At 34.4% G+C, this 20,434-nt stretch overlaps 11 protein-coding genes across 11 annotated transcripts, besides 3 other annotated features; 8 read left to right on the top strand and 3 right to left on the bottom strand.

Moving 5' to 3' along the window:
- Window positions 1-16,440: part of a mobile genetic element that runs on past the window's edge.
- TVAGG3_0815690 (phage tail repeat-like family) lies at window positions 221-445 on the top strand (the record flags this gene model as incomplete). Its single annotated transcript, XM_051247833.1, has 1 exon — window positions 221-445. The coding sequence occupies one exon, from the start codon at window positions 221-223 to the stop codon at window positions 443-445; it is 225 nt and encodes a 74-aa protein (XP_051083308.1).
- Window positions 490-720, top strand: TVAGG3_0815680 (uncharacterized protein; the record flags this gene model as incomplete). Its single annotated transcript, XM_051247832.1, has 1 exon — window positions 490-720. One exon carries the CDS (start codon window positions 490-492, stop codon window positions 718-720), a length of 231 nt encoding a protein of 76 aa, XP_051083307.1.
- TVAGG3_0815670 (His-Me finger endonucleases family) lies at window positions 766-1,350 on the top strand (the record flags this gene model as incomplete). The annotated part of the gene is made up of 1 exon (XM_051247831.1): window positions 766-1,350. One exon carries the CDS (start codon window positions 766-768, stop codon window positions 1,348-1,350), a length of 585 nt encoding a protein of 194 aa, XP_051083306.1.
- Window positions 1,586-2,236, top strand: TVAGG3_0815660 (uncharacterized protein; the record flags this gene model as incomplete). Its single annotated transcript, XM_051247830.1, has 1 exon — window positions 1,586-2,236. The coding sequence occupies one exon, from the start codon at window positions 1,586-1,588 to the stop codon at window positions 2,234-2,236; it is 651 nt and encodes a 216-aa protein (XP_051083305.1).
- TVAGG3_0815650 (uncharacterized protein) lies at window positions 2,373-2,747 on the bottom strand (the record flags this gene model as incomplete). Its single annotated transcript, XM_051247829.1, has 1 exon — window positions 2,373-2,747. The coding sequence occupies one exon, from the start codon at window positions 2,745-2,747 to the stop codon at window positions 2,373-2,375; it is 375 nt and encodes a 124-aa protein (XP_051083304.1).
- Window positions 2,995-3,324, top strand: TVAGG3_0815640 (uncharacterized protein; the record flags this gene model as incomplete). Its single annotated transcript, XM_051247828.1, has 1 exon — window positions 2,995-3,324. The coding sequence occupies one exon, from the start codon at window positions 2,995-2,997 to the stop codon at window positions 3,322-3,324; it is 330 nt and encodes a 109-aa protein (XP_051083303.1).
- On the top strand, window positions 5,057-5,943 carry TVAGG3_0815630 (organellar and viral DNA polymerase type B; the record flags this gene model as incomplete). Its single annotated transcript, XM_001304859.1, has 1 exon — window positions 5,057-5,943. A coding segment is annotated over one exon (887 nt), but the record flags the coding sequence as incomplete, so codon positions are not given.
- Window positions 7,268-7,666, top strand: TVAGG3_0815620 (organellar and viral DNA polymerase type B; the record flags this gene model as incomplete). The annotated part of the gene is made up of 1 exon (XM_051247827.1): window positions 7,268-7,666. A coding segment is annotated over one exon (399 nt), but the record flags the coding sequence as incomplete, so codon positions are not given.
- Window positions 7,879-8,470, top strand: TVAGG3_0815610 (KilA, N-terminal/APSES-type HTH, DNA-binding family; the record flags this gene model as incomplete). The annotated part of the gene is made up of 1 exon (XM_051247826.1): window positions 7,879-8,470. A coding segment is annotated over one exon (592 nt), but the record flags the coding sequence as incomplete, so codon positions are not given.
- Window positions 8,576-9,025, bottom strand: TVAGG3_0815600 (protein of unknown function, DUF4106 family; the record flags this gene model as incomplete). The annotated part of the gene is made up of 1 exon (XM_051247825.1): window positions 8,576-9,025. The coding sequence occupies one exon, from the start codon at window positions 9,023-9,025 to the stop codon at window positions 8,576-8,578; it is 450 nt and encodes a 149-aa protein (XP_051083300.1).
- TVAGG3_0815590 (protein of unknown function, DUF4106 family) lies at window positions 15,520-15,954 on the bottom strand (the record flags this gene model as incomplete). Its single annotated transcript, XM_051247824.1, has 1 exon — window positions 15,520-15,954. One exon carries the CDS (start codon window positions 15,952-15,954, stop codon window positions 15,520-15,522), a length of 435 nt encoding a protein of 144 aa, XP_051083299.1.
- A 3,289-nt stretch (window positions 16,441-19,729) lies between the features above and the next one.
- Window positions 19,730-19,774: a mobile genetic element.
- A 1-nt stretch (window position 19,775) lies between these two features.
- Window positions 19,776-20,434: part of a mobile genetic element that runs on past the window's edge.

Here is a 20,434-nt window from a genome sequence, read left to right as displayed (position 1 = left end):
ACTACAAAGTCACTTTTCATAAAAATGGAACGGCTAGTATCTCAAAAAGAAACAGACTCTCACAAATAAAATATTGAAGTCTGAAGGAGCTTTCGAGACAACAGATGGAAAAGTTTACTTCACTGACCAACAGTTCATTATAGAACATCTCATTGACTTAGAGTCGAAATATTCTAAACTTTACAACAAACACAAAAAGTTGAAAGGAAAACAAAAACAAATGGCATATGATATTTATGAAGATGTTGACGACACAACTGTTCCTGCAGGTGAGGTAAAGTCAGAGAAACCGAAAAGTGACGAAAAACCGATAGAAGAAGAAAAACCAAAAACTGAAGATAAACCAAAACCAAAGTTTAGTTTGGAAACTAAACCAAGTCAACCTTCATTAGCTGGTATGGGTTGGCGTCAAAGACTTATGGCAGCAGGCGGTTATGTAAAGTAAAGAAAAAATATTTTTTTATTTTTATAAAAATGCCCCCATATAGAATGGATAGAAAGTCTGCTAGAATAAAAGCAGAGTTGCAAAGATATGGTTGGAGAGTTTCGAAGAATTTTAAATATAGGAAGGGAAGACCCATAAAAGTCTATGACAAATTGTCTGGTCTTCGCTACGAAATGGATTTGGAAACAGCACGTGCCAATTATCCAAACAGACTAGAGAGGTTAGAAGAAGAACGTCTTATGGACATGCCTTTCGATGTGTTAAACATTGCATGAAGTAAAAATTTATTTTAAAAAAGTGACATTTTTATTTTATTTGAAATGTACGCTGAGTTTGTTGGAGAAGACCGTTGGGAAACTTGTTTGTTAGATGAGAAATATGAAATTCACTGTTGTGAGTCATTTGAAGTCAGAAACAAAAAGACAAAAAGAGTTTTAAGCGAATGGGAGCGAAATGACGGATATGCTATTATGAAGATGGGTGGAAAACACTATCTTAAACATGTTGTCATTGCAACTCATTTTATACTGAATCCTAACAATTTACCTTTTGTAGACCATATAAACCATATAAGAAACGACAATAGACTTGAAAACTTACGTTGGGTCACTCGTTCTGAAAACAATAAGAACAAAGGCAAATTTGGAGATATTGTATTCGAATTTGTCGACGAACTAGAAGATGAAACAATTGAAATTACAGACTATGGCAAGCATACGTTTGAGTTTTACTACTATAGCGAAGAACAAGACTCTTTCTACTTTTATACCGGCGTAAACTATAGGAAATTACAAGTATATTTTACTAAGGCGGGCTATGCTTATGTAAACACTAGAGATACAGATGGAAAATACGTTCAAATACTTCTTAACAAATTCAAGAAGCTATATGGCATACCATTTTAAAACAATATATTTTTACATATATTAAATGCTTCAGGTTGAAAAACAAAGAACAAAAGTAGCAGATACAAAACCGTTAGACTATATCTTTACAAATGCTGGTAGGACTATTTCAGATGAAGAAATTTCATCCCGAGCATACAGGTTTGACTATCCAATTCGTTGGCTTCAAAGTCCTTCAGATGCAAAGGCAATAGGATTTAGAAGAGTTTTGTTTTCAAATAGAACTAACGCATTTATGTTCGCAGTATATTTTCATGGGCAGTATAAAGGTTCTGATGGTCTAATAGACAAATTTGACGAAATGAGAATCTTTACAGTTCGTTCAGACGAAAGTCTTGAGAAAACTCTAAATGACTTTCAAACTCAAATGAACAAATATTATTGGGAATTTCAAGAAAAATACGACTCTTTACTAAATGGAACATACTATCTGAAACTAGAATATGACAAGATGAACTCCACCGTTTCATTTCAAAAGATTGAAATTAACCCTCCAAGAGATACAGAGTTTTTATTTTGGGGAGTAGACAAACGTTCTTGGGCACAATTTCTTCGGTTACTAAACCAGAACGAACCATTACCACCAGATGGTCCATTTAAATTTATACTTCCACCAGCAGATTTGACAGTTTATAGAAACGTGTTTGACCCTCAAAATGTTATGTGTCATGCAAGTTTCAGTTCAAGCAACAATAGTTTTCTATGTATTGGTAAGGACCTTTATGACTTTGCTTCTAAATTCTACGAACCACCTAGTAACAGTTTCTCTGACTTTCAAGTTTGGTTCACAACAAATGGTGTGCAACATATTATTCCATTGTACTATGACTTTTATCTCGAATTGTCTTTCATATATAACTACGGAAAAGTGCTGAAAAAGTATTGAAAAATAATGTTTATGTTAGCATGTTAGATCTAACACGTTTTCTAACCACTTTTCTAACATGGTCTAAAACTCTCGAAAACAATTTATTTTAAAACTTTCACAAAAAACATAAAAAAGTGAAGTTAAACGTTAAGGTTTACTGAACTGGTTGGATGTCGCCTTCACAGGTTATGTAGAATGGTTGACCAGAGAAGTGGAACAGTGCTCTGAGAATTTGTATAATTCGTGGAATTGGACTCTCTCTGTTTGGAAGTTGTATCCATGGGCGCTTTGCAAAGAACTTGAGAAGAGCTTCTCTTTTGGCGTCCTTTATGTCGTCGTAGGCTGTCCCGTCTGGTACCTCAATTGGAATTCCAGTCGAAGTCTCGAGCTGAAGTGTAGACCTTCCAGAAATAGTGGTGAACTTGACCTTGGGCTTCATGACCTTGCGCAAGTACTGCTTAACAAGCTCGTTAATTTCAATTAGGTAAACTGCCTCGTCAAATCCTTCTGGCATTCCGAGTCCTTCCATCCGACAGAAAAAGTTTTTCCTTCCGACAGAAAAAGTTTTTCCTTCCGACAGAAAAAATTTTTCCCGACGACAAGAAAAAATTTTCCAGTTGTCCGTCCGTAAACCATTCAAATTTTCGAAAATTGAGAACTTTTTGGTCGAAATTCAGAAAAAGTTTTTCCTTCCGACAGAAAAAATTTTTCCTTCCAACAGGAAAAGTTCTTCCTTCCAACAGGAAAAGTTCTTCCTTCCAACAGGACACAAACGAATGTCTCACGTCCCACCAACCGAGTCCATTCCCAAACCAGAGGAACCTAAAGAACCAGCCCCTGCACCTCAGTTCCAGCAAGTACCTCCGAATTTCTACCAATTTCCACCTCAAGGTTACTACCCACCACAAGGCTTCCCGAACTACCCTCCTCAGCCTATGCCTTACTGCCCCAACCCTTGGATGTTCCAGCAAGCTCCACCCCAGCAATTCCAATCTCAATCCAAATCGAAGAGAGACCAAGAGTTCGAAGAAGGTCTGAACCGCTTACACAAAGAGTACGCTACAGCCCCTATTGAGAGAAAGTTGTTCCCGGACCCAAAAATATAATTTAGGGTAGAAGGTTAGATCTAACCTCTTTTCTAACCTCTTTTCTACCCTCTTGAATTTGTCATGACTTCTTCGTAAATGTTTTGTGAAGAATATAACAACCGTCTGAATTCAGACGGTTGCTTTTTATACAAAATTCATGCGGGAAATTCTTGAGTTTTGGTTGAAAGAATACGGTGGAGCCAAAAGTGGCTCGACCTCAAAACAAGCATTTTATGAGCTTACAAAGGGTGTTATGAATGAATTCAAAGGTATTTGCATACATCCTGACCTCGTTCATTTTGTTCCCGGACCAAAAATATAATTTAGGGTAGAAGGTTAGATCTAACCTCTTTTCTAACCTCTTTTCTACCCTCTTGAATTTGTCATGATTTCATCGTAAATGTTTTGTCAAGACTTCTTCGTAAATGTTTTGTCAAGACTTCTTCGTACATGTTTTGTCAAGACTTCTTCGTAAATGTTTTGTCAAGACTTCTTCGTAATGAGTGTAAAGGACCCAAAAATATAATTTAGGGTAGAAGGTTAGATCTAACCTCTTTTCTAACCTCTTTTCTACCCTCTTGAATTTGTCATGATTTCATCGTAAATGTTTTGTCAAGACTTCTTCGTAAATGTTTTGTCAAGACTTCTTCGTACATGTTTTGTCAAGACTTCTTCGTAAATGTTTTGTCAAGACTTCTTCGTAATGAGTGTAAAGGACCCAAAAATATAATTTAGGGTAGAAGGTTAGATCTAACCTCTTTTCTACCCTCTTGAATTTGTCATGATTTCATCGTAAATGTTTTGTCAAAACTTCATCGTACATGTTTTGTCATGATTTCATCTCACCTGTTTTTTCACCTCTTTTTTCACCTCTTGAATTTGTCATGATTTCATCGTAAATGTTTTGTCATGACTTCTTCGTAAATGTTTTGTCAAGACTTCTTCGTAATGAGTGTAAAGGACCCAAAAATATATTTTAGGGTAGAAGGTTAGATCTAACCTCTTTTCTACCCTCTTTTCTACCCTCGTGAATTTTCATGAATTTTCATGAATTTCCTTAAGATAGAAAAAATAAAGTTAGTTTTATTTCATTTTTTTGTATGTAAGATATGATTTCAGGGATTTTTTTGACGAAGTGTCAATCTTCACTTCGTCAAAAAATAACAGTTATCTAATGAAAAAGTGTCATTTTTTGTATTTTTTTGTATAAAAGATATGATTTCAGGGATTTTTTTGACGAAGTGTCAATCTTCACTTCGTCAAAAAATAACAGTTATCTAATGAAAAAGTGTCATTTTTTTCATTTTTTTGTATTTGACGAGAATGTCGGGTAGATGGTTAGATCTAACACGTTTTCTAACCACTTTTCTAACACGTTTTCTAACCTCTCGAAAATCATGAAATTTACACCAAAAATAAAGTTTATGTTAGCATGTTAGATCTAACACGTTTTCTAACCACTTTTCTAACCTCTTGAATTTTCATGAAATTTCATACGGAATTCAGCAAAAATAAAGTTTATGTTAGAATGTTAGATCTAACACGTTTTCTCACACGTTTTCTAACATGGTCTAAAACTCTCGAAAATCATGAAATTTACACCAAAAATAAAGTTTAGGTGAAGAGGTTAGATCTAACCTGTTTTCTACCCTCATTTCTACCCTCTTGAATTTTCATGAATTTTCCCGAAATAAAAAATAAAGTTAGTTTTATTTTTTTATTTTTTTTTATTTTGTATAAAAGAACAGAAATGTCAACAATAGGTTCTACAACACTTCAAACAACAGCACCAAACTCGTTAGTCATGAATCCAACGTCAATGTTAGTAGAAATGAAAAGCTTCATTCCTTCTTCATATACTTTTGAAACAGAAATCCAGAAGATAAAGCAAGAACTTTTAACATGTAATTTAGACTGTAGTGCGAAAGATGAAACAAATGAACAGTATCTTTACGACATGCAGGACATTATTGACCATTTGCCTAAACTACCTGAAATTCAGCAGCAAAAACTAACCATTCCTGAATTCGATGAAATTGAAGTCAAAGCAACTGACTCAGTAGAAATAAAGAAGTTCATACGAAAGGTAAACTATGAATTCCTTGGTTTTCATTGCAACCATAAAGTTATGGACAAAGATTGCGACATGGTATATAAGAATGTTTCTGACATATATAAATCGGGGGAGTTTAAGACATACGACAACTTTGTTTCATTAGTTGCTGAATGTGTATGGCAGATAAGAGATAAAGATAAAAGATGTAAAATATGGAACGAACAAATAAGACCAGCAACTTTTGAGTTAAAGAAAACCATTGACGCTTTAGTTGTTTTAGCAGGTAAGGTTTCAGAATATAACGCAAAAATGAACCCGCAATGTTCTAAATGTAAAGCAGCAATGAGGAAATATAACTACTCCGTCAAAGAGATAGAAAGAATGAGAAACGACTATGCAGATTTAAAGAAAGAAGCAGAAAAGCCAGCAGAAGATAAAATGGACATGTTAGAATTTCTGAACAAAAACTATCCAACTGCAGAAGATTTCCTTCTATCTGACGTCAAGAAGAAGTATAAAGAGACTTTCGGCATAGTTAAAACTTTTGATATCCTCAGCGAAGAAATAGAAGCTACAAAACTGTTTAGAGTCTCACGAATTCATAACGTTTACCATGTAAAACGCTTATAAAATAACTGGGGTAGAAAAGAGGTTAGAAAACAGGTTAGATCTAACCTTCTACCCTAAACATTATTTTTGTCTGATTTACGCTCATTACGAAGAAGTTTTGACAAAACATTTACGAAGAAGTCTTGACAAAACATTTACGAAGAAATCATGAAAATTCATGAGGTGAGAAAAGAGGTTAGAAAAGAGGTTAGATCTAACCTTCTACCCTAAAATATATTTTTGTCTGATTTACGCTCATTACGAAGAAGTTTTGACAAAACATTTACGAAGAAGTCTTGACAAAACATTTACGAAGAAGTCTTGACAAAACATTTACGAAGAAGTCTTGACAAAACATGTACGAAGAAGTCTTGACAAAACATGTACGAAGAAGTTTTGACAAAACATGTACGAAGAAGTCTTGACAAAACATGTACGATGAAATCATGACAAAACATTTACGATGAAATCATGACAAATTCAAGAGGGTAGAAAAGAGGTTAGAAAAGAGGTTAGATCTAACCTTCTACCCTAAATTATATTTTTGGGTCCTTTACACTCATTACGAAGAAGTCTTGACAAAACATGTACGAAGAAGTCTTGACAAAACATTTACGATGAAATCATGACAAATTCAAGAGGGTAGAAAAGAGGTTAGATCTAACCTTCTACCCTAAAATATATTTTTGGGTCCTTTACACTCATTACGAAGAAGTCTTGACAAAACATGTACGAAGAAGTCTTGACAAAACATGTACGATGAAATCATGACAAAACATTTACGATGAAATCATGACAAATTCAAGAGGGTAGAAAAGAGGTTAGAAAAGAGGTTAGATCTAACCTTCTACCCTAAATTATATTTTTATTGAAAAATGACCAAAAATCTGAGTAAAATGGCATAAGATTGCTTCCCTCGGAAAACCGAGAGAAGAGATTCCGTATGAAAACAGTGAAGAACAGCGAGTAGGTAAGAAACCTTAGTCGCCAAAACTCTATGAAAATCATGAATTTCCTTAAGATAGAAAAAATAAAGTTAGTTTTATTTTTATTTATTTTTTTATTTTGTATGTAAAGACATATATGTCAAACATTGAGTTTGAAACAGTTAAAAAGATAGACAATGACACCAAATTGGTTAGAATAGGTGATTTAAACGTAAGATACTCAAAGAAATACAACAAATATTCTTTGTCAGACATTATATTTCCATCTGGAAAGAAAACACACGACTGGGTTAGAATTGCTTCAACTCAGAAAATTTTGACAAGAAATCCTGAGCTTATGATATCGGTAAGATTCTATGGAACTACAGCATATCTCATCGACAAAAGTCTTATACCAATAGTTTTGTTATGGTTAGACCCAGTTGTTGGATATAACTTCATAACATATGGTTCATTCGATACGGAACGTTGCAGTGAAGGCTTACTTTACATCGTTCAGAAACCGAAGGACTTCAACACAAAAAGATATAAGATAGGAAGAACATATAATATAACTCAAAGATATGACAGTACAGTCAATAGAGTCAAGGTTGTGTTTGCTAATGATATGAGAGCTGCTGAAACAGAACTACTTGAAAAGTTTGAGAAAATGTATGGTGCTCCCATAAAAGGTAAAGAAACGTTTGAAGTAGATGAGATAGATAAAGCTATAAAATTATTTGACGAAGTTGCTGAAAAATACATGTAAAGCGTTTATTTTTGGTCTTTTGTGAAAGTCAGAAAAAATAAAGTTAGTTTTATTTTTATTTATTTTTTATTTTGTATGTAAGGACAGATATGTCAACATCAGAGAACACAACAACTGCTATCGTTCATGAAGCCATAAATGAAGAATATGAGTACATACAGTTTAACAAACAACTCCGTCTCATTCGTTCGGTCAAAGACGATATGTACCAAATGCAAAGTATTTTGACAGCATGTTTTGCTCCAGATACCAAACATACAGACGATTGGTTCAAAAACCAAAGCACACAAGAACTTTTGAGCGAAGCACAGCGAGACCGACTTCCTTCGGGGTCGCCTAAAACTCATGAAAATCGTAAAAATTTGCCAAATGGTTTGAGAGGTTGGTATGTACATAGACTTCTTGTAAATGCTGTTGCAATGTGGGCTTCGCCTCGTTATGCTTGGAATATTTACAGACTTCTTGACGAAATTCATAGACAAGAACGTGAAGAGATGGAAAACAAGCTTGAAGCAAAAGACAAAAGCATTCAGAAAAGAATACCACGTTCGGTACCAAAAGGTAAGGAAAAAAGCTATAAGTATATGATTTACGCTGAAGAGATGGAGAAAGAAGAAGATAGAGATATGGTTATGTTGCATTTAGTGAGAAGAAACAACAAGAGCTTTTATGACCTCGCTAAAATATATAAATCTGACAGAAACTGGTTCTATCGTGAAAACTTACCGATTTCAATGACACCGAATGAGCAAATAAAGGAAATTGTCAAAAGTACTCTTCCTCAAACACACTATGATATTAAAGGTTGTACAATACTTACATTCAAAGAAGACTTACCGCTACTGAAAGAAAAAATAACAGAGTATTTTGACAACTTCAAACAAGTAGGGTAAATGAACTCTTTATTTTTCAAGCTTGACTTTTTACAATTTGAACTTTGTTTGCGTAGATATGAATTCTGAAAGAAGTATGAGGGTCTTGTATGACTTTGTACTTCTCCCATAGTTCATGTCTGTCAAACTTACCTGCCATGGACTCTTTCATAAGTTCCATGAAATCGTCTTCGGACAATCCGGGGAAAAGTATAATGTCAGTAAGTATTCTTTTAACATCCTTACTTAAACTCTTTGCTGTCTGTACACAAATGACAACTGAGATGTTAAAGTGTCTGAGCTTCTTAAGAATTCGACACATATCTTGTTCTCTATTCTTTAACAAAGGATGAGAAGCAAAGTCATCTAAGATAAGAAGACATCTATGAGGGTATGTCTTCCAATCGTAAGATTGCAATTTCTTCGAAATGTATTCTATCTCTTTCTGTTTGTTTCTGAAGTGTTTCTTCTCTAATATTCTCTGCATTTCCTCATTTGGGTCTTTAAACTTCGAATTGACATACTCATTTATAGCATTATACTTCAAAACTCTTCTTTGGTACTTCTTTATCCAATCTAACAACTCAGTATCCTTTATACATACTAACTTAGACTTCTTTATAATATCTTTGAACGAATTGACGGTTTGGTCAAATTGACCAGAAGTACTACAAATAACAACTAACTCATAGAATGGGTTCTTCTCATCTAGTTCTTGTTGTTGTGCAGCCATTTTAAGATAAGTGAAAGTCTTACCCGACCCAGGTGGTGCAATTAGACCTGTTATACCATTCTGAGCAAATAAGAACTTGTCATGTATAGGTTTTATCTGAGCATTTTCTAACTTCCTCTTGTTCTTGTTTAAAACATTCTCAAATTTCTTGTCAATGTCAGCAAACTTTTTTTCTAACATATTTTTAGAAAAATTAAAATTTTTATCTTTTAGAAAATGTCTAGCGATTTCGCTATCTATATTCGAGACAAACTTTTTGACAGCAAAACATCTGTCGACCATAAAATCTTACATAGTGTAAACAAGAAAGGTGAATTTGTTCTAAAGTTCTGTTTCTGGGAATATGACAAGAACCATAAAACATTAAGCAGAGCAGAGTCTTAAAATTTGTCAATGACAGCTTGTTGACAGAGATGACACCGATTGGAAAGATGAAGTCCAACAAAAGTTCTTCGAATGCAAAGAAGACACATGCGCTGTTCTTGAAGATGAAATAGAAAACAGAATAGATGAGCTATTAAAGGACAAAGAACTTTTACATAAATATGGTTCGGAGAATTTGACATAACTCCACCAGAAAAGAAGAAGAAAGAAAAGAAAGTAGAAAGAAGAGAAGAAAGAACCTGAACCAGTTCCAGAGAAGGGGAGATATGACATGTAAAAATAAAATTTTATTTTAGAACATTTCTGGGTCAATGTCAATGTTCTCTTCCTCTTTAGGAGCAAACACTGGCTTAGACTCTAAATCTTTTTACCACAATTTACCTTGAACTTCAACTATCTTAGACTCATAATATTCATAGTCGTCTGCTTTCTTGGTTCATAAGGTATAACAAGTTTGTATGCTTTGCCTTCTTTAAGGTTTGAGAACCTTCTGTCAAAACTTTCTTTGACTGTTAACAAACCTTCTATCTCTAAGTCTTCAAATTTCGCACCATTTTTAGTCACAATAGCAAACTTAACTGGTTCGATGTTCCAAACTTTGCTGAATGAAGACTTTTCAAAATGGTAGAAGTAAACATTCAAATATGTGAATGGGTCTAGTTCTTCTTTAAGTCCTGACATGTACTTGTTTACTGAGATGAATTTTGCCATCTTTTTCTATCGGATAAAAAAATATTTTTTTTTTAAATTTACTCAGAAAAATTATTTCTTTTCTATATTTGCCATTCGAATTCGAAAAGATGTTTTATACCAGCATAGAATTTTCTCTAGAGCTTGGTCTTATATCGTTTTTCATGACAATATTTTTCTATATTCTTCATATAAAGCCTTTTTTTCATACATTTCATAAGGACAATCTAACCAGAATAGCGCATATCCATTTTCGTTATCTAGGTCTCTATATGTTTCTTCTGTTTGTAGAATTTCGCTTTCTCTATTTAGTTTTATGTCTATATATTGTGGCTTAAAAAAGATGTGGGCAAGAAGGGTCTGGCGCTATGTAAAAAGTTAATTTTTCTGTCATCTTTTCTATCGATAAAAAAATATTTTTTTTTAAATTTACTCAGAAAAATTTTTCTTTTGTATATAACACCATTCTGTACGTCTAAAAGACTTTTGACATTTGCCAAGAATGTTCGTTTAGACGCTGTCATATAACCATATTCTTGACAATATTGTTTATACGAATCGTACAATGACCTTTCATCTAAACACTCATAAGTCAGTTTCATCTATGAACAGTTCATATACACTCTTGTTTGCTTCTAACAATGTTTGTCTCTCTTCGGTATGTGGAATTTGTCTTGGATTGAACTTTGAAATATCTAATGTCATGAAAATGAGAACAAGTGGTTTAAAAGTCAGATGTCAAAGTTTGCTAAGTCGTCAAAATATTCTGTATCTTGCATATGAGAATCTGACGTTCTGACAACTACATATCTTCTGTCAGAACTTTCTAACTTCATCGGAACAGCATTGTTTGAAACCATAATGAAGTTTGCAACATTTTCACAAACTCTTTGGTCTTTATATTTCTTTCAACAACTCCAACTTGTCTGTTATAAGACTCTTCAAAGCATCTGAGTTCAAAACTTTTGTTGTATCTATACTTTGAAGTTCATTGCAAACTATAAGTTTCATATTCTCTATTGAGGAGTTAAACTTGCCACAGATGTTTTCTAAGTTTGTCATATTCGGGTTCGAATAACCTTCTAACAGTTTGCACAAAATATCTGTAAAGAATGTGTTCTTACCAGTTCCTTGTTTTCCAATTATAATGAGAGCAGTTTCATTTTTAGCACTTGGATGTTGTAAGATGTTTGCAAACCAACATAAGATATACTCATAAACCTTTTCGTTTCCATTGCATATAATTTCTTTGACATGGTCTAACCAAGCTTCTATAATATTTTCTTTCCATTCTACTTGTTCGTATTTATATCCAGTGAAGATAGAATAGAAGTTTGGAGAAGGTGTATAGAAACTTTATACCACGAACTGAAAAATCTTCAAGTTTTGACAATAAGATATCCCAAGCATCTAACATCTTCATTCCAACTTGTACAACTTTTATTTTCTTAAGTTTCTGTCTACATTCTTGTTCTGAAACTATTGTTGCTCTTGGTTTGTTAAAGACTACATCCCATTCTTTCATAACATAACATTCTGGGGCAGAGTCACATAAATGACTAAACGTTTCAAATTCTCGACTGCTTTGTTATAGTCTCTAAATGGACACATATTTCTGAATGCTTGGAAGTCATAAAAATCTGAAACATCTATTCTGTACATTTTTATAAAAATAAAAAAATATTTTTTTTATTCTTGACTTTGTTGTTGCATTTGTTGCATTTGTTGTTCTTGAGCTATTTGTTGTTGAAGTTGTTCTTGTAATACAATACTTTCACCAGTTTGCATCTTCCAATTCGAAACTTTCTGCCGTCATTGACAAATACATAGGACATAAAAGTTTTACAGGAACAAAGTTTGCGTCAACTAATGTCAACGTTATACTTGCCAAAGTGTTTGAGTTCACTAAGGTTGAAAATTCTGCATTCGAATGAACAATAGGCAAACCAGCAGAGAAAGTATTGTTTATACGCATAAGTATCTTTTGGTCATAATAGTTTTCTGTCAACATTCGAATAACACTTTGAACCTAAGTTTGAAACAATATATAAGATTGGTGTGCTTAATGTCAATGGAATAGACATTCCTTGTATGACACCTTTTCCTGTTATAGGAAACTGTTGGTAGTAAAACCAGAAATAAGTTTTGTATTATAGCTCATATCGTTTATAGTAAACTCAGTCGGACATCCAAACATAATGAAACCTGCTCTAGTTGCAGCACATGTTACACCCGTACTTAAAGTATTAAATAAGTCAACAAAACCTGTTGGTGGTATATCTGAGTAAGTATCTTCAAAGGAGTATTTTTTACCATTCACAACAATAAAGTCTTCTGGTGTCAAAAGAGCAAAACAGGCTTTAGTCGTCATTGTGTTTAAGGTTAGTTTACAATATCGTCCTTGAGGACTTTGTAAGTTTGTTGTTATAGAATTATATGACTCAGGGTTTTTAGTCGTAATAGTATAAACCATTATGTCTTCTGCCATTTACTTAGCAAATAAACTTTAATGAAATGTTGTGGTCGTCAAATATTTTATGACGTCTGGGAAACTATACTTTAAGTTCAACGTTTCACCTCCTTTCATAACGTATATCTTGTCAATGACATTATATGAAACACCACAGCAACTAATGTCGGGTTCTATTTCTTTGATGTTTATATCGTCTGCCTCTGTCAAAAGTTTCAATAGTTCTTTCAAAACTTCATGAGGTGCAATGACATATGAGTTCACTTTTACAGGGTTGTGTTCGACCAAGTTTAACATTATACTAAAGCTTGACAAATCTTCTCCTGAGTTTGAAGTTTGTCTTTCAGTTGTTGGTAGTCGTTTCGAATATCTGCAACAGAACTTAAGTCTCTGCTAACTTCAGGATATGTTGGTTGTTCTTTTACAGGAACAATTGTTATACCATCTTCGTCTTCGTATGGTTTCCCCACTTCAACATCTCTGTCTTTGACATTGACAATAACACTTTGACTGTTTGTTTGAGTTGGTGAATTTAACTTCACATCTGCCACCGCCATTAAAACCTTTTGAAACACTCACGCTTCTATTTTTCGGAAATGACATTTTACTTAGAATAAAAAGATGGACGTATTCGGATATCTCTTCGAAATTGAAAAGCAGAACAAAGTTTACACACACAAACAATACAAATACATTGACAGAATAGTTCTTTATACAAACAATGGTAAATGTTATAGAATAGCAATATTTGCTGAACCAAAATATTTCCATAAAGCAAAGAAGTTGGTATAACTGAAATGGTGTGAAAGTTCTTGAAGCAGACAAAAAATAACTTCAAAAACTTACAGATATTTCTAAAGGTAAGTTTATAATACAATATTATGTCAAAACTGGCGTACTGTCAATATGACGGAGAGAAGTCAGTTCAAGAACAACTTACTGACCTGCTGCCAAAATCTGCTCGATGGAAGCTGTCGTTATGCAATCTGAGGAGCCCCAGCAGGTTTCATCGAACGAATCTTCAAAAGAGCATCTTCCGTGAAAAGTGCTATTGGTTTTGTAAACTTCTTTGCTTTCAATTCATCTGGACCGTCTCTGTCACCAGTATATTGTATTTGTACAGTACCAACAGTTGAAATACCACCCAAAAGTCTTCTGAGTCAGCAAATGGAATGCCAAGCCAAAAGTTTGAACGCGTCTCCATTTGTATATTGAGTTTTTTGACCTCCTGTATGAGTCCATACTTTCACATATGGCATAATAGAACTTTGCATTCAGGGTTAATGGTTGTTGTGAAGTTGTTGTTAAGTTCATAGCATCTAATGTCAAGTTGTATGACCTCATATCCTCAACTGTAGAATATTCTTCTCTTGAGATAATATTTGCCATCTATGTTATATGATATTTAATACCGGGGTTGTAGAAACAAGAATAGTCATTTATAGTTCGTCTGAACAGTACAAACATAGTATCTGCATGTTTCATTGCAGTTGTTAAAGCAATATCTGTTCTTGCACCTTCGGCTCCTGGATTTTGGTCCAACTTCACCTGCAAAGTCTTTGACAGATATTTGGTGTATAGGGAACATAAGTGGAACTGCAATATATTTTGGCAGCTAAAGCATTTGAAATATCTGGGTCCAACATATAGACTGCAAGTCTGCTTTCTATTCTCTTGCATTCAAATTTTTTCGCATGTAAACTTAACTGGGTCCCAAGCAGTTCCAGCAGCATTGAAATAATAGTTTACTTCATTGTTGAAGTTTAGAAACCAAAGTCTAAGTCAACTTTGTCTTTGCAAAATTCGGCGAATGACGTTTGATTTGTTCCCTTTACGTCTGTAATAGTGAATGGTCTTGTGTTGGTGCAATGACTAAGTTATTTTTGCTTGGAGTAAGTTCAATAGAAATTTTTCCTGCCCAGTTTGGCAAGTATCTTAAAAACCTGAAGATGAGGAAAGATGACAAAGGAACTCTAAGTTTCAGTTTTACTTTAGTGGCAGCAGTTCCATCTGAACCAGAAAGGTTAACATAAACTCCTGGAACGTTAGGGTCAAGTCTTTTATTTTCTCAATATTTGCATACTGGTCTGTTTGTTCTCTAGCTTGTGGTTGTACTGAGTTTCTCAAAGCGAACCATTCATAGTTTGCCCATGTTACTGTTTGAACTAAGTCAGAGTTAGAATATATCTTATATCCATGAAAACTTCTGGAGCATATTGGTATCCGACATAGAAAATTCCATTGCAACCTTTCTTGTCAGACAACTTGGCAGAAGGTTTATTTCAATGTCTTGTTCCACGTATAAGAATGAGTTGTCAATAGAAATAATATGAAACCTGTCGCAAGCAATATCTACTGTTGTTGAAGAACCTTCTCCAAACTCACCTACGTTTCCATAAGAAACAGCAGTTGTATATTCGTAAGTTCCAGGAACTATTTCTGACCTTCTAATGGCATTGTCGCATTCGTTATACCATTCGGAAACATTTCCGTTCATGGCATCCAAAACTGTTGGCGTTATATTCTGAGCGGCGTACATTTCATATGGGTAAAAATATAGAATAGTTGGATTTATATGTCATAATAGAACCCACTCGGACCAAGCTTTACTTTCTTCCTGACTGAGTTTTTAACTGAATCTTTAACTCTTCTTTTTCCTTCATTGCCACTACTTTCACTAGATGAAGTTACTTCTTCACTATTTTCACTTTGTTCTACTCTTCTTCTTTGGTGTCGCTTTTGGTAACTTGCCCTCTGCTTCAAGTTGTTGCATCTTTGCCTCATGTTCACCTAGTATGTTGTAAATTTCCCATGTCCTTTTTGCCTTTGGGCTCTGGTCGCCCATCTCAGGTAACCTATATCCTAGAAAGATTTTGTCATAGTTTGTATTTGAGTCTTCGCGTATTGTTTGCATGACTCTTTCCTGAGTTTCCGGTTCAAGCTCTTCAAACAGAGCTTGTCCATATGGAATAAGCTCGTTTCCAAATATATGTTTTTGTAGCCATTCTGGTTTTCTTTCCATGTTACCAATAATATCTTTTGTGAATGGGAAAGCTTTTACCCAATGTTTCAGTCTTGCGTCATTTATTTCTGTAGTTGGTTTTATTTTGTCATGGAACATGTTTTTCAATACTAACATTTCATTTGGTACTGTCCATTTGAGTTTTCTTAAATATTCATCCATTCTCGGTTCATTGTCTGCAAAGTAAGTTTTTATGACATTTTGCAAACTTTCGTTTGCAAGGTCATGTACAATAGGTTCTCTTCCTTCTCTCTCCCTAACTTTCTTTCTAAACTCTTCACCAAATATACCATCTCTATGGTTCTGTGTAGTTCTTTGAGATAAATGTTCTAGAACGTCAGGTGTTATATTTCCATCAGCCATGTTCATTTCATACTGGTCCAAAATATCTGCATCTTTCATATCTTTCAATGGCATTAAAGCCGCGCTGAAAATACCAGCTATATCTGGTTCACCATTCACTTCCATTGCGTCTACAACTTCTTGGAATTGTGGTTGTAAGTTTATGAACCACCTATCCGGATTAGCTTTATGACCCCATCTCATTGTAGTTCCATAGTCTGCAGAAACAAAAGTAGGTTTGTTTCCATATTGGTTAGGTTCTGAATGAACTTTAAACAATGTTTCATTTCTATATGTTTTGGTGAAATTTAACCTTTTATTTTCACCGAGTTCAGCCAAAGATTGAACGTTATATGGTCGTAAGTAAAAAGGATTGTTGTATTTGCGTACACTTTCTTTCAGTTCTTCCATTCTATGCTGAATATTTTCATCTGATGTTGGAGTCTTTTGTATGTCGGCGAACATTTTTCGATATTCTTCTACTATGTCAGCCGAATTTTTCTTAGACTCTTGGAAAGATTCCATATTCCCCGCATACACTTGTTGAGGGTCAAGATTTTTCGGCTGTTCCAAATCTTCATCTAGTTCTGTGAAGTTAGTTTCCAAAGGAGGGACTTGTTCGTTTCCTTCTGGCTCTTCTAGCTGTTGTTGCTGAACTATTTCTTCCATGTCTGGTTGTATCTGAACTTCTTCCTGTTGAGTTTTTTGTACCTCATCTGCTGGCATTTCATATATTCCGAGACCGTTTTTAAAAAGTTCCCTATCTAAGTCATCCGCATTCATAACCCTTTCTTCTTTCGTTCCGTCTCTATTTTTTACGCGTTTCATGAAGATAGTTGAATTATCATTTATCTCTGACACCAAATATCTCGGAGTAAATTCAGTCATGTCATTTGGATGATATGCTATTAAATCATATCCCTTAGCGAGCTTGTATTTTCCAGGTTTGAAATTATATCCCATTTGGTGCTGAACCATAAAGCTAAATAGGTTCGGGTCAGTATTTCCTTCCTTGAACTTTCTAATAGCTTCTTTATATCTGTCACTAAAGTCAAGAGTAGCTGGGTAACCATAATTTTCCTTAAGCATTTTTAAGAATTCTTGGTTTCCTTGTTCTCTACTTCTTTTATGTCCTTGCTCTGTTTGTGGTTGTTGCTGTGCAGTGTTTTGAACTGTTGGTTGTGGTGCAGTGTTTTGAACTGTTGGTTGTGGTGCAGTGTTTTGAACTGTTGGTTGTGGTGCAGTGTTTTGAACTGTTGGTTGTTGTGCTGGATTTTGAACTGTTGGTTGTTGTGTTGGTTTTGGTGCATGCCTGTGTCTGTGTCCATGTGACGATGTAAATGTTTTAGGTAGTCCTGGTGCAGGTGCTTCTCTTGGAGGGTTTGGTGGTATATAAGTTCCACTAGCTAGTATATAAGTTCCACCAGCTGGTATATAAGTTCCACCAGCTGGCACATATGTTCCATCTGCAGCATAATGTCCTACCTGACTTTTCGTTTTTAAGAAAGCATTTACTAGGTCTGTTTTGGTCTGTTGTAACTCTTTTTCTTGACTTTCCACAACAGTTGCTCTAACGGCGTCATAGGCACTTTGAACTGCCTGTCTCGTTGCTGCATCTGTTATTTTCGTCATATTTTGTGCTACTTCTCTTAACTCTTTGTCGAAACCTTCAGACTTCAGTTTCTTTCCAGATGAGAAGTCGTTCACTAGTTTCACCTTACTATGAAGAGCTTCGAAGGCGTTCTTAAAGTCAGCATTCATTAAAGCTTCATTTGAATTGTCTTCATCCGCTTGTATTTTTGTCCTTATTGACCCTATAAGTTGGGCTGCTTTAGCGTTGGCTTGGGCATCTAACCAGTCATTATTAGCTTTTATATATTCTGCGCTTTTCATTGCCTTTTGCATGGCTGCGTCGTTATTTTTACTTTCTTGTGCTAAGTTTTCATACTGTACGGTTTGGTTTTGCAACTGTAAAAGTTTTTCTGCCTTTACATTTGCTTCAACTTCTTTTTTATACTCATCGCTATCCATATATGTCTTCAGGGCTTTTTGTTTTATCTCTTCATCTTTCAGTACTTTATATTGAGTAGTATGGTTTTTCAAATTTATAACATCTTGTTCCATTTTTGCTACTTCTGCTGCTTTTTCTGACACTTTTTTCGCATATTCCTCTGTACTTAGTTCTTTCAGTTGTTCTTCTTTCTTCTTTTTCTCTACGTTTAACTCATTGAGTTTCTTTGTGTGTCTGTCATATTCTAGTTTCTTTTCGTTTTCACTTATTTGTTTCTGTATGTCTATGTTTGACTTTTTGACATCTGTTATTTGATTTTTGAGTGAACTCAAATTCATTTGACTTTGAGGGTTATAAGCTGTTCCGTCTGCAGCTCCACCATAGCCTGCCATTTTCGCTAAAAGTGCCGCTCTTAAACCTCCACTCTGTGCACCAATAACTCGGTTTAAAAGCATAGGGTTGCTTGACATTTTGTTGCAACATAGTGGGGTCATTCATCATTTGTTGTTGCAACTGTTGTTGTGGTGTCAGTTTTACTATTGGATGTTTCAATGCTCTCTTCCTCTTACGTATATTCTTACGTAGCTTACGTGGCATTTTAAGTGAAGTTAAAAAGCGGTTTTTGACAGATGTTTATATGACACTTTTTGTTCAGCACAAAAAACTACTCGGTCAAAGTGTTGTCAGTTTTGTAAAATAACCGTCCTATCTCATTCTATAAGGGAGAAAAGGCTTCTCAAAGTATACTTCCTTGGAACGCCTGTAACTTTTCCTGTAGCGACGATAGACCCTTACTTGTCCGGACAAAGTTATACTATTTTGAGTGCTCTACAAAAAAGTCAACGGCGACGACTCTCAAAAATTTTTTATGGGCTAGAGGGCGCAACGCGCCTGGAAGCCCATCCCAAGAAAAAAAAAACTTCATTATACTAAACATCTTCAGGGCTAGAGGGCACGAAGTGCCTGGAGGCCCCACTACCTTTTTTTTTTTAAATAATTATAAATTTCAAGTTAAATTTTAATTTTGATAAATAATTTAAATTTCAAAATATCAAGTTCAGTTCGACTCTGTATGTAGTAATTCCTCAATAAAGTGCCAAAACCCTATTAAAATATATGAACATTTTCAACATTTTAATGTTTTTATTTAAAAATTTGATGGAATATGAGCTTCAAACAATTATTATGTAAATAAAAATAATTAAATATATGTATTTATTCGTATTACAACCGTAGTAAGTCGATTCTTCCTTTCTTCTACTGAGATTTGAATTTGATTTCGAATTGTAAAGAGATTCAAAGGGAAAATACTAGCGGATAAAAACTACCTCCATGAAAGGGTCATAATGGACTCAAGTTGTATTTTTTGATATTTTTTGCTTTTCGAGCCTAAATAGGTAGCCAAGATAATGCCTAAAAATAAGGTTCTAAATTCTGAAGTTTACATGATCCTCTCGTGTGCACCCTTAAACTCTCAGCATCAGAATATCCTTACATAGCTTAGCTATATATCGTATTACTTTATGAATAAAAAATTATTTAAATTATAATAAAATGTTTATTCGTATTTTTACTTTATTTTTAGTTACGAGGCTGTATTTCGAACTCAGGATTTGGGTTTAAGTCCTTTGTCCATTTAGGACCCTGGTCCCAAATTGATTTTGGAGTAGGTTTTCCACCGAAAAGATCTTTAAGAGCTGTATGAACCCATACTGTGTTGTATTCTTCTATTGCGTGAGGTAAAAATTCTCTTATTTCGATAAAATCTGGGCGAGCCGAAAAGATTGTTTGCCAAAAACGTTCTATTTTACCATTTAACTGTGGTGTGTAAGGTTCTGTCCGATGTTGTTGAATGCCATTTACTTGAAGAACGTTTTTGAAGTCCTTTCCTGTAAATTCGCATCCATTATCTGTCAAAAGTTCGTATGGAATAATTTTGATAGAGTCGATAGCATTTTGTAAAGCTTTTGAAGTTGATTTCATTGTTTTATCGGGAAGAATTTCGTAATAAATACAAAAACGAGATCTGTCATCGATAAAGGCAATTAAATGATAAGTATGCTTGGTACCATTTGTCTCTTCTTTGAAGCTTTTTAAATCAGTATGCCATTGCTGATTTACGTATTGGGAAACATACTGATTTGGATGTTCATCAATTTTTTCTGGATCTCGCCGAAATTTGAAAAGATTCTCTTTTTCGTATAATTTAAGCATATCGTGAAATGAAACTGTGTCATCATGTAT

The sequence above is a fragment of the Trichomonas vaginalis genome, chromosome VI (assembly GCF_026262505.1).
Source record: "Trichomonas vaginalis G3 chromosome VI, whole genome shotgun sequence".
NCBI lineage: Eukaryota > Parabasalia > Trichomonadida > Trichomonadidae > Trichomonas > Trichomonas vaginalis.
Note: the sequence above shows the minus strand (reverse complement) of the source record. Positions and strands in the feature narration are given on the sequence as shown.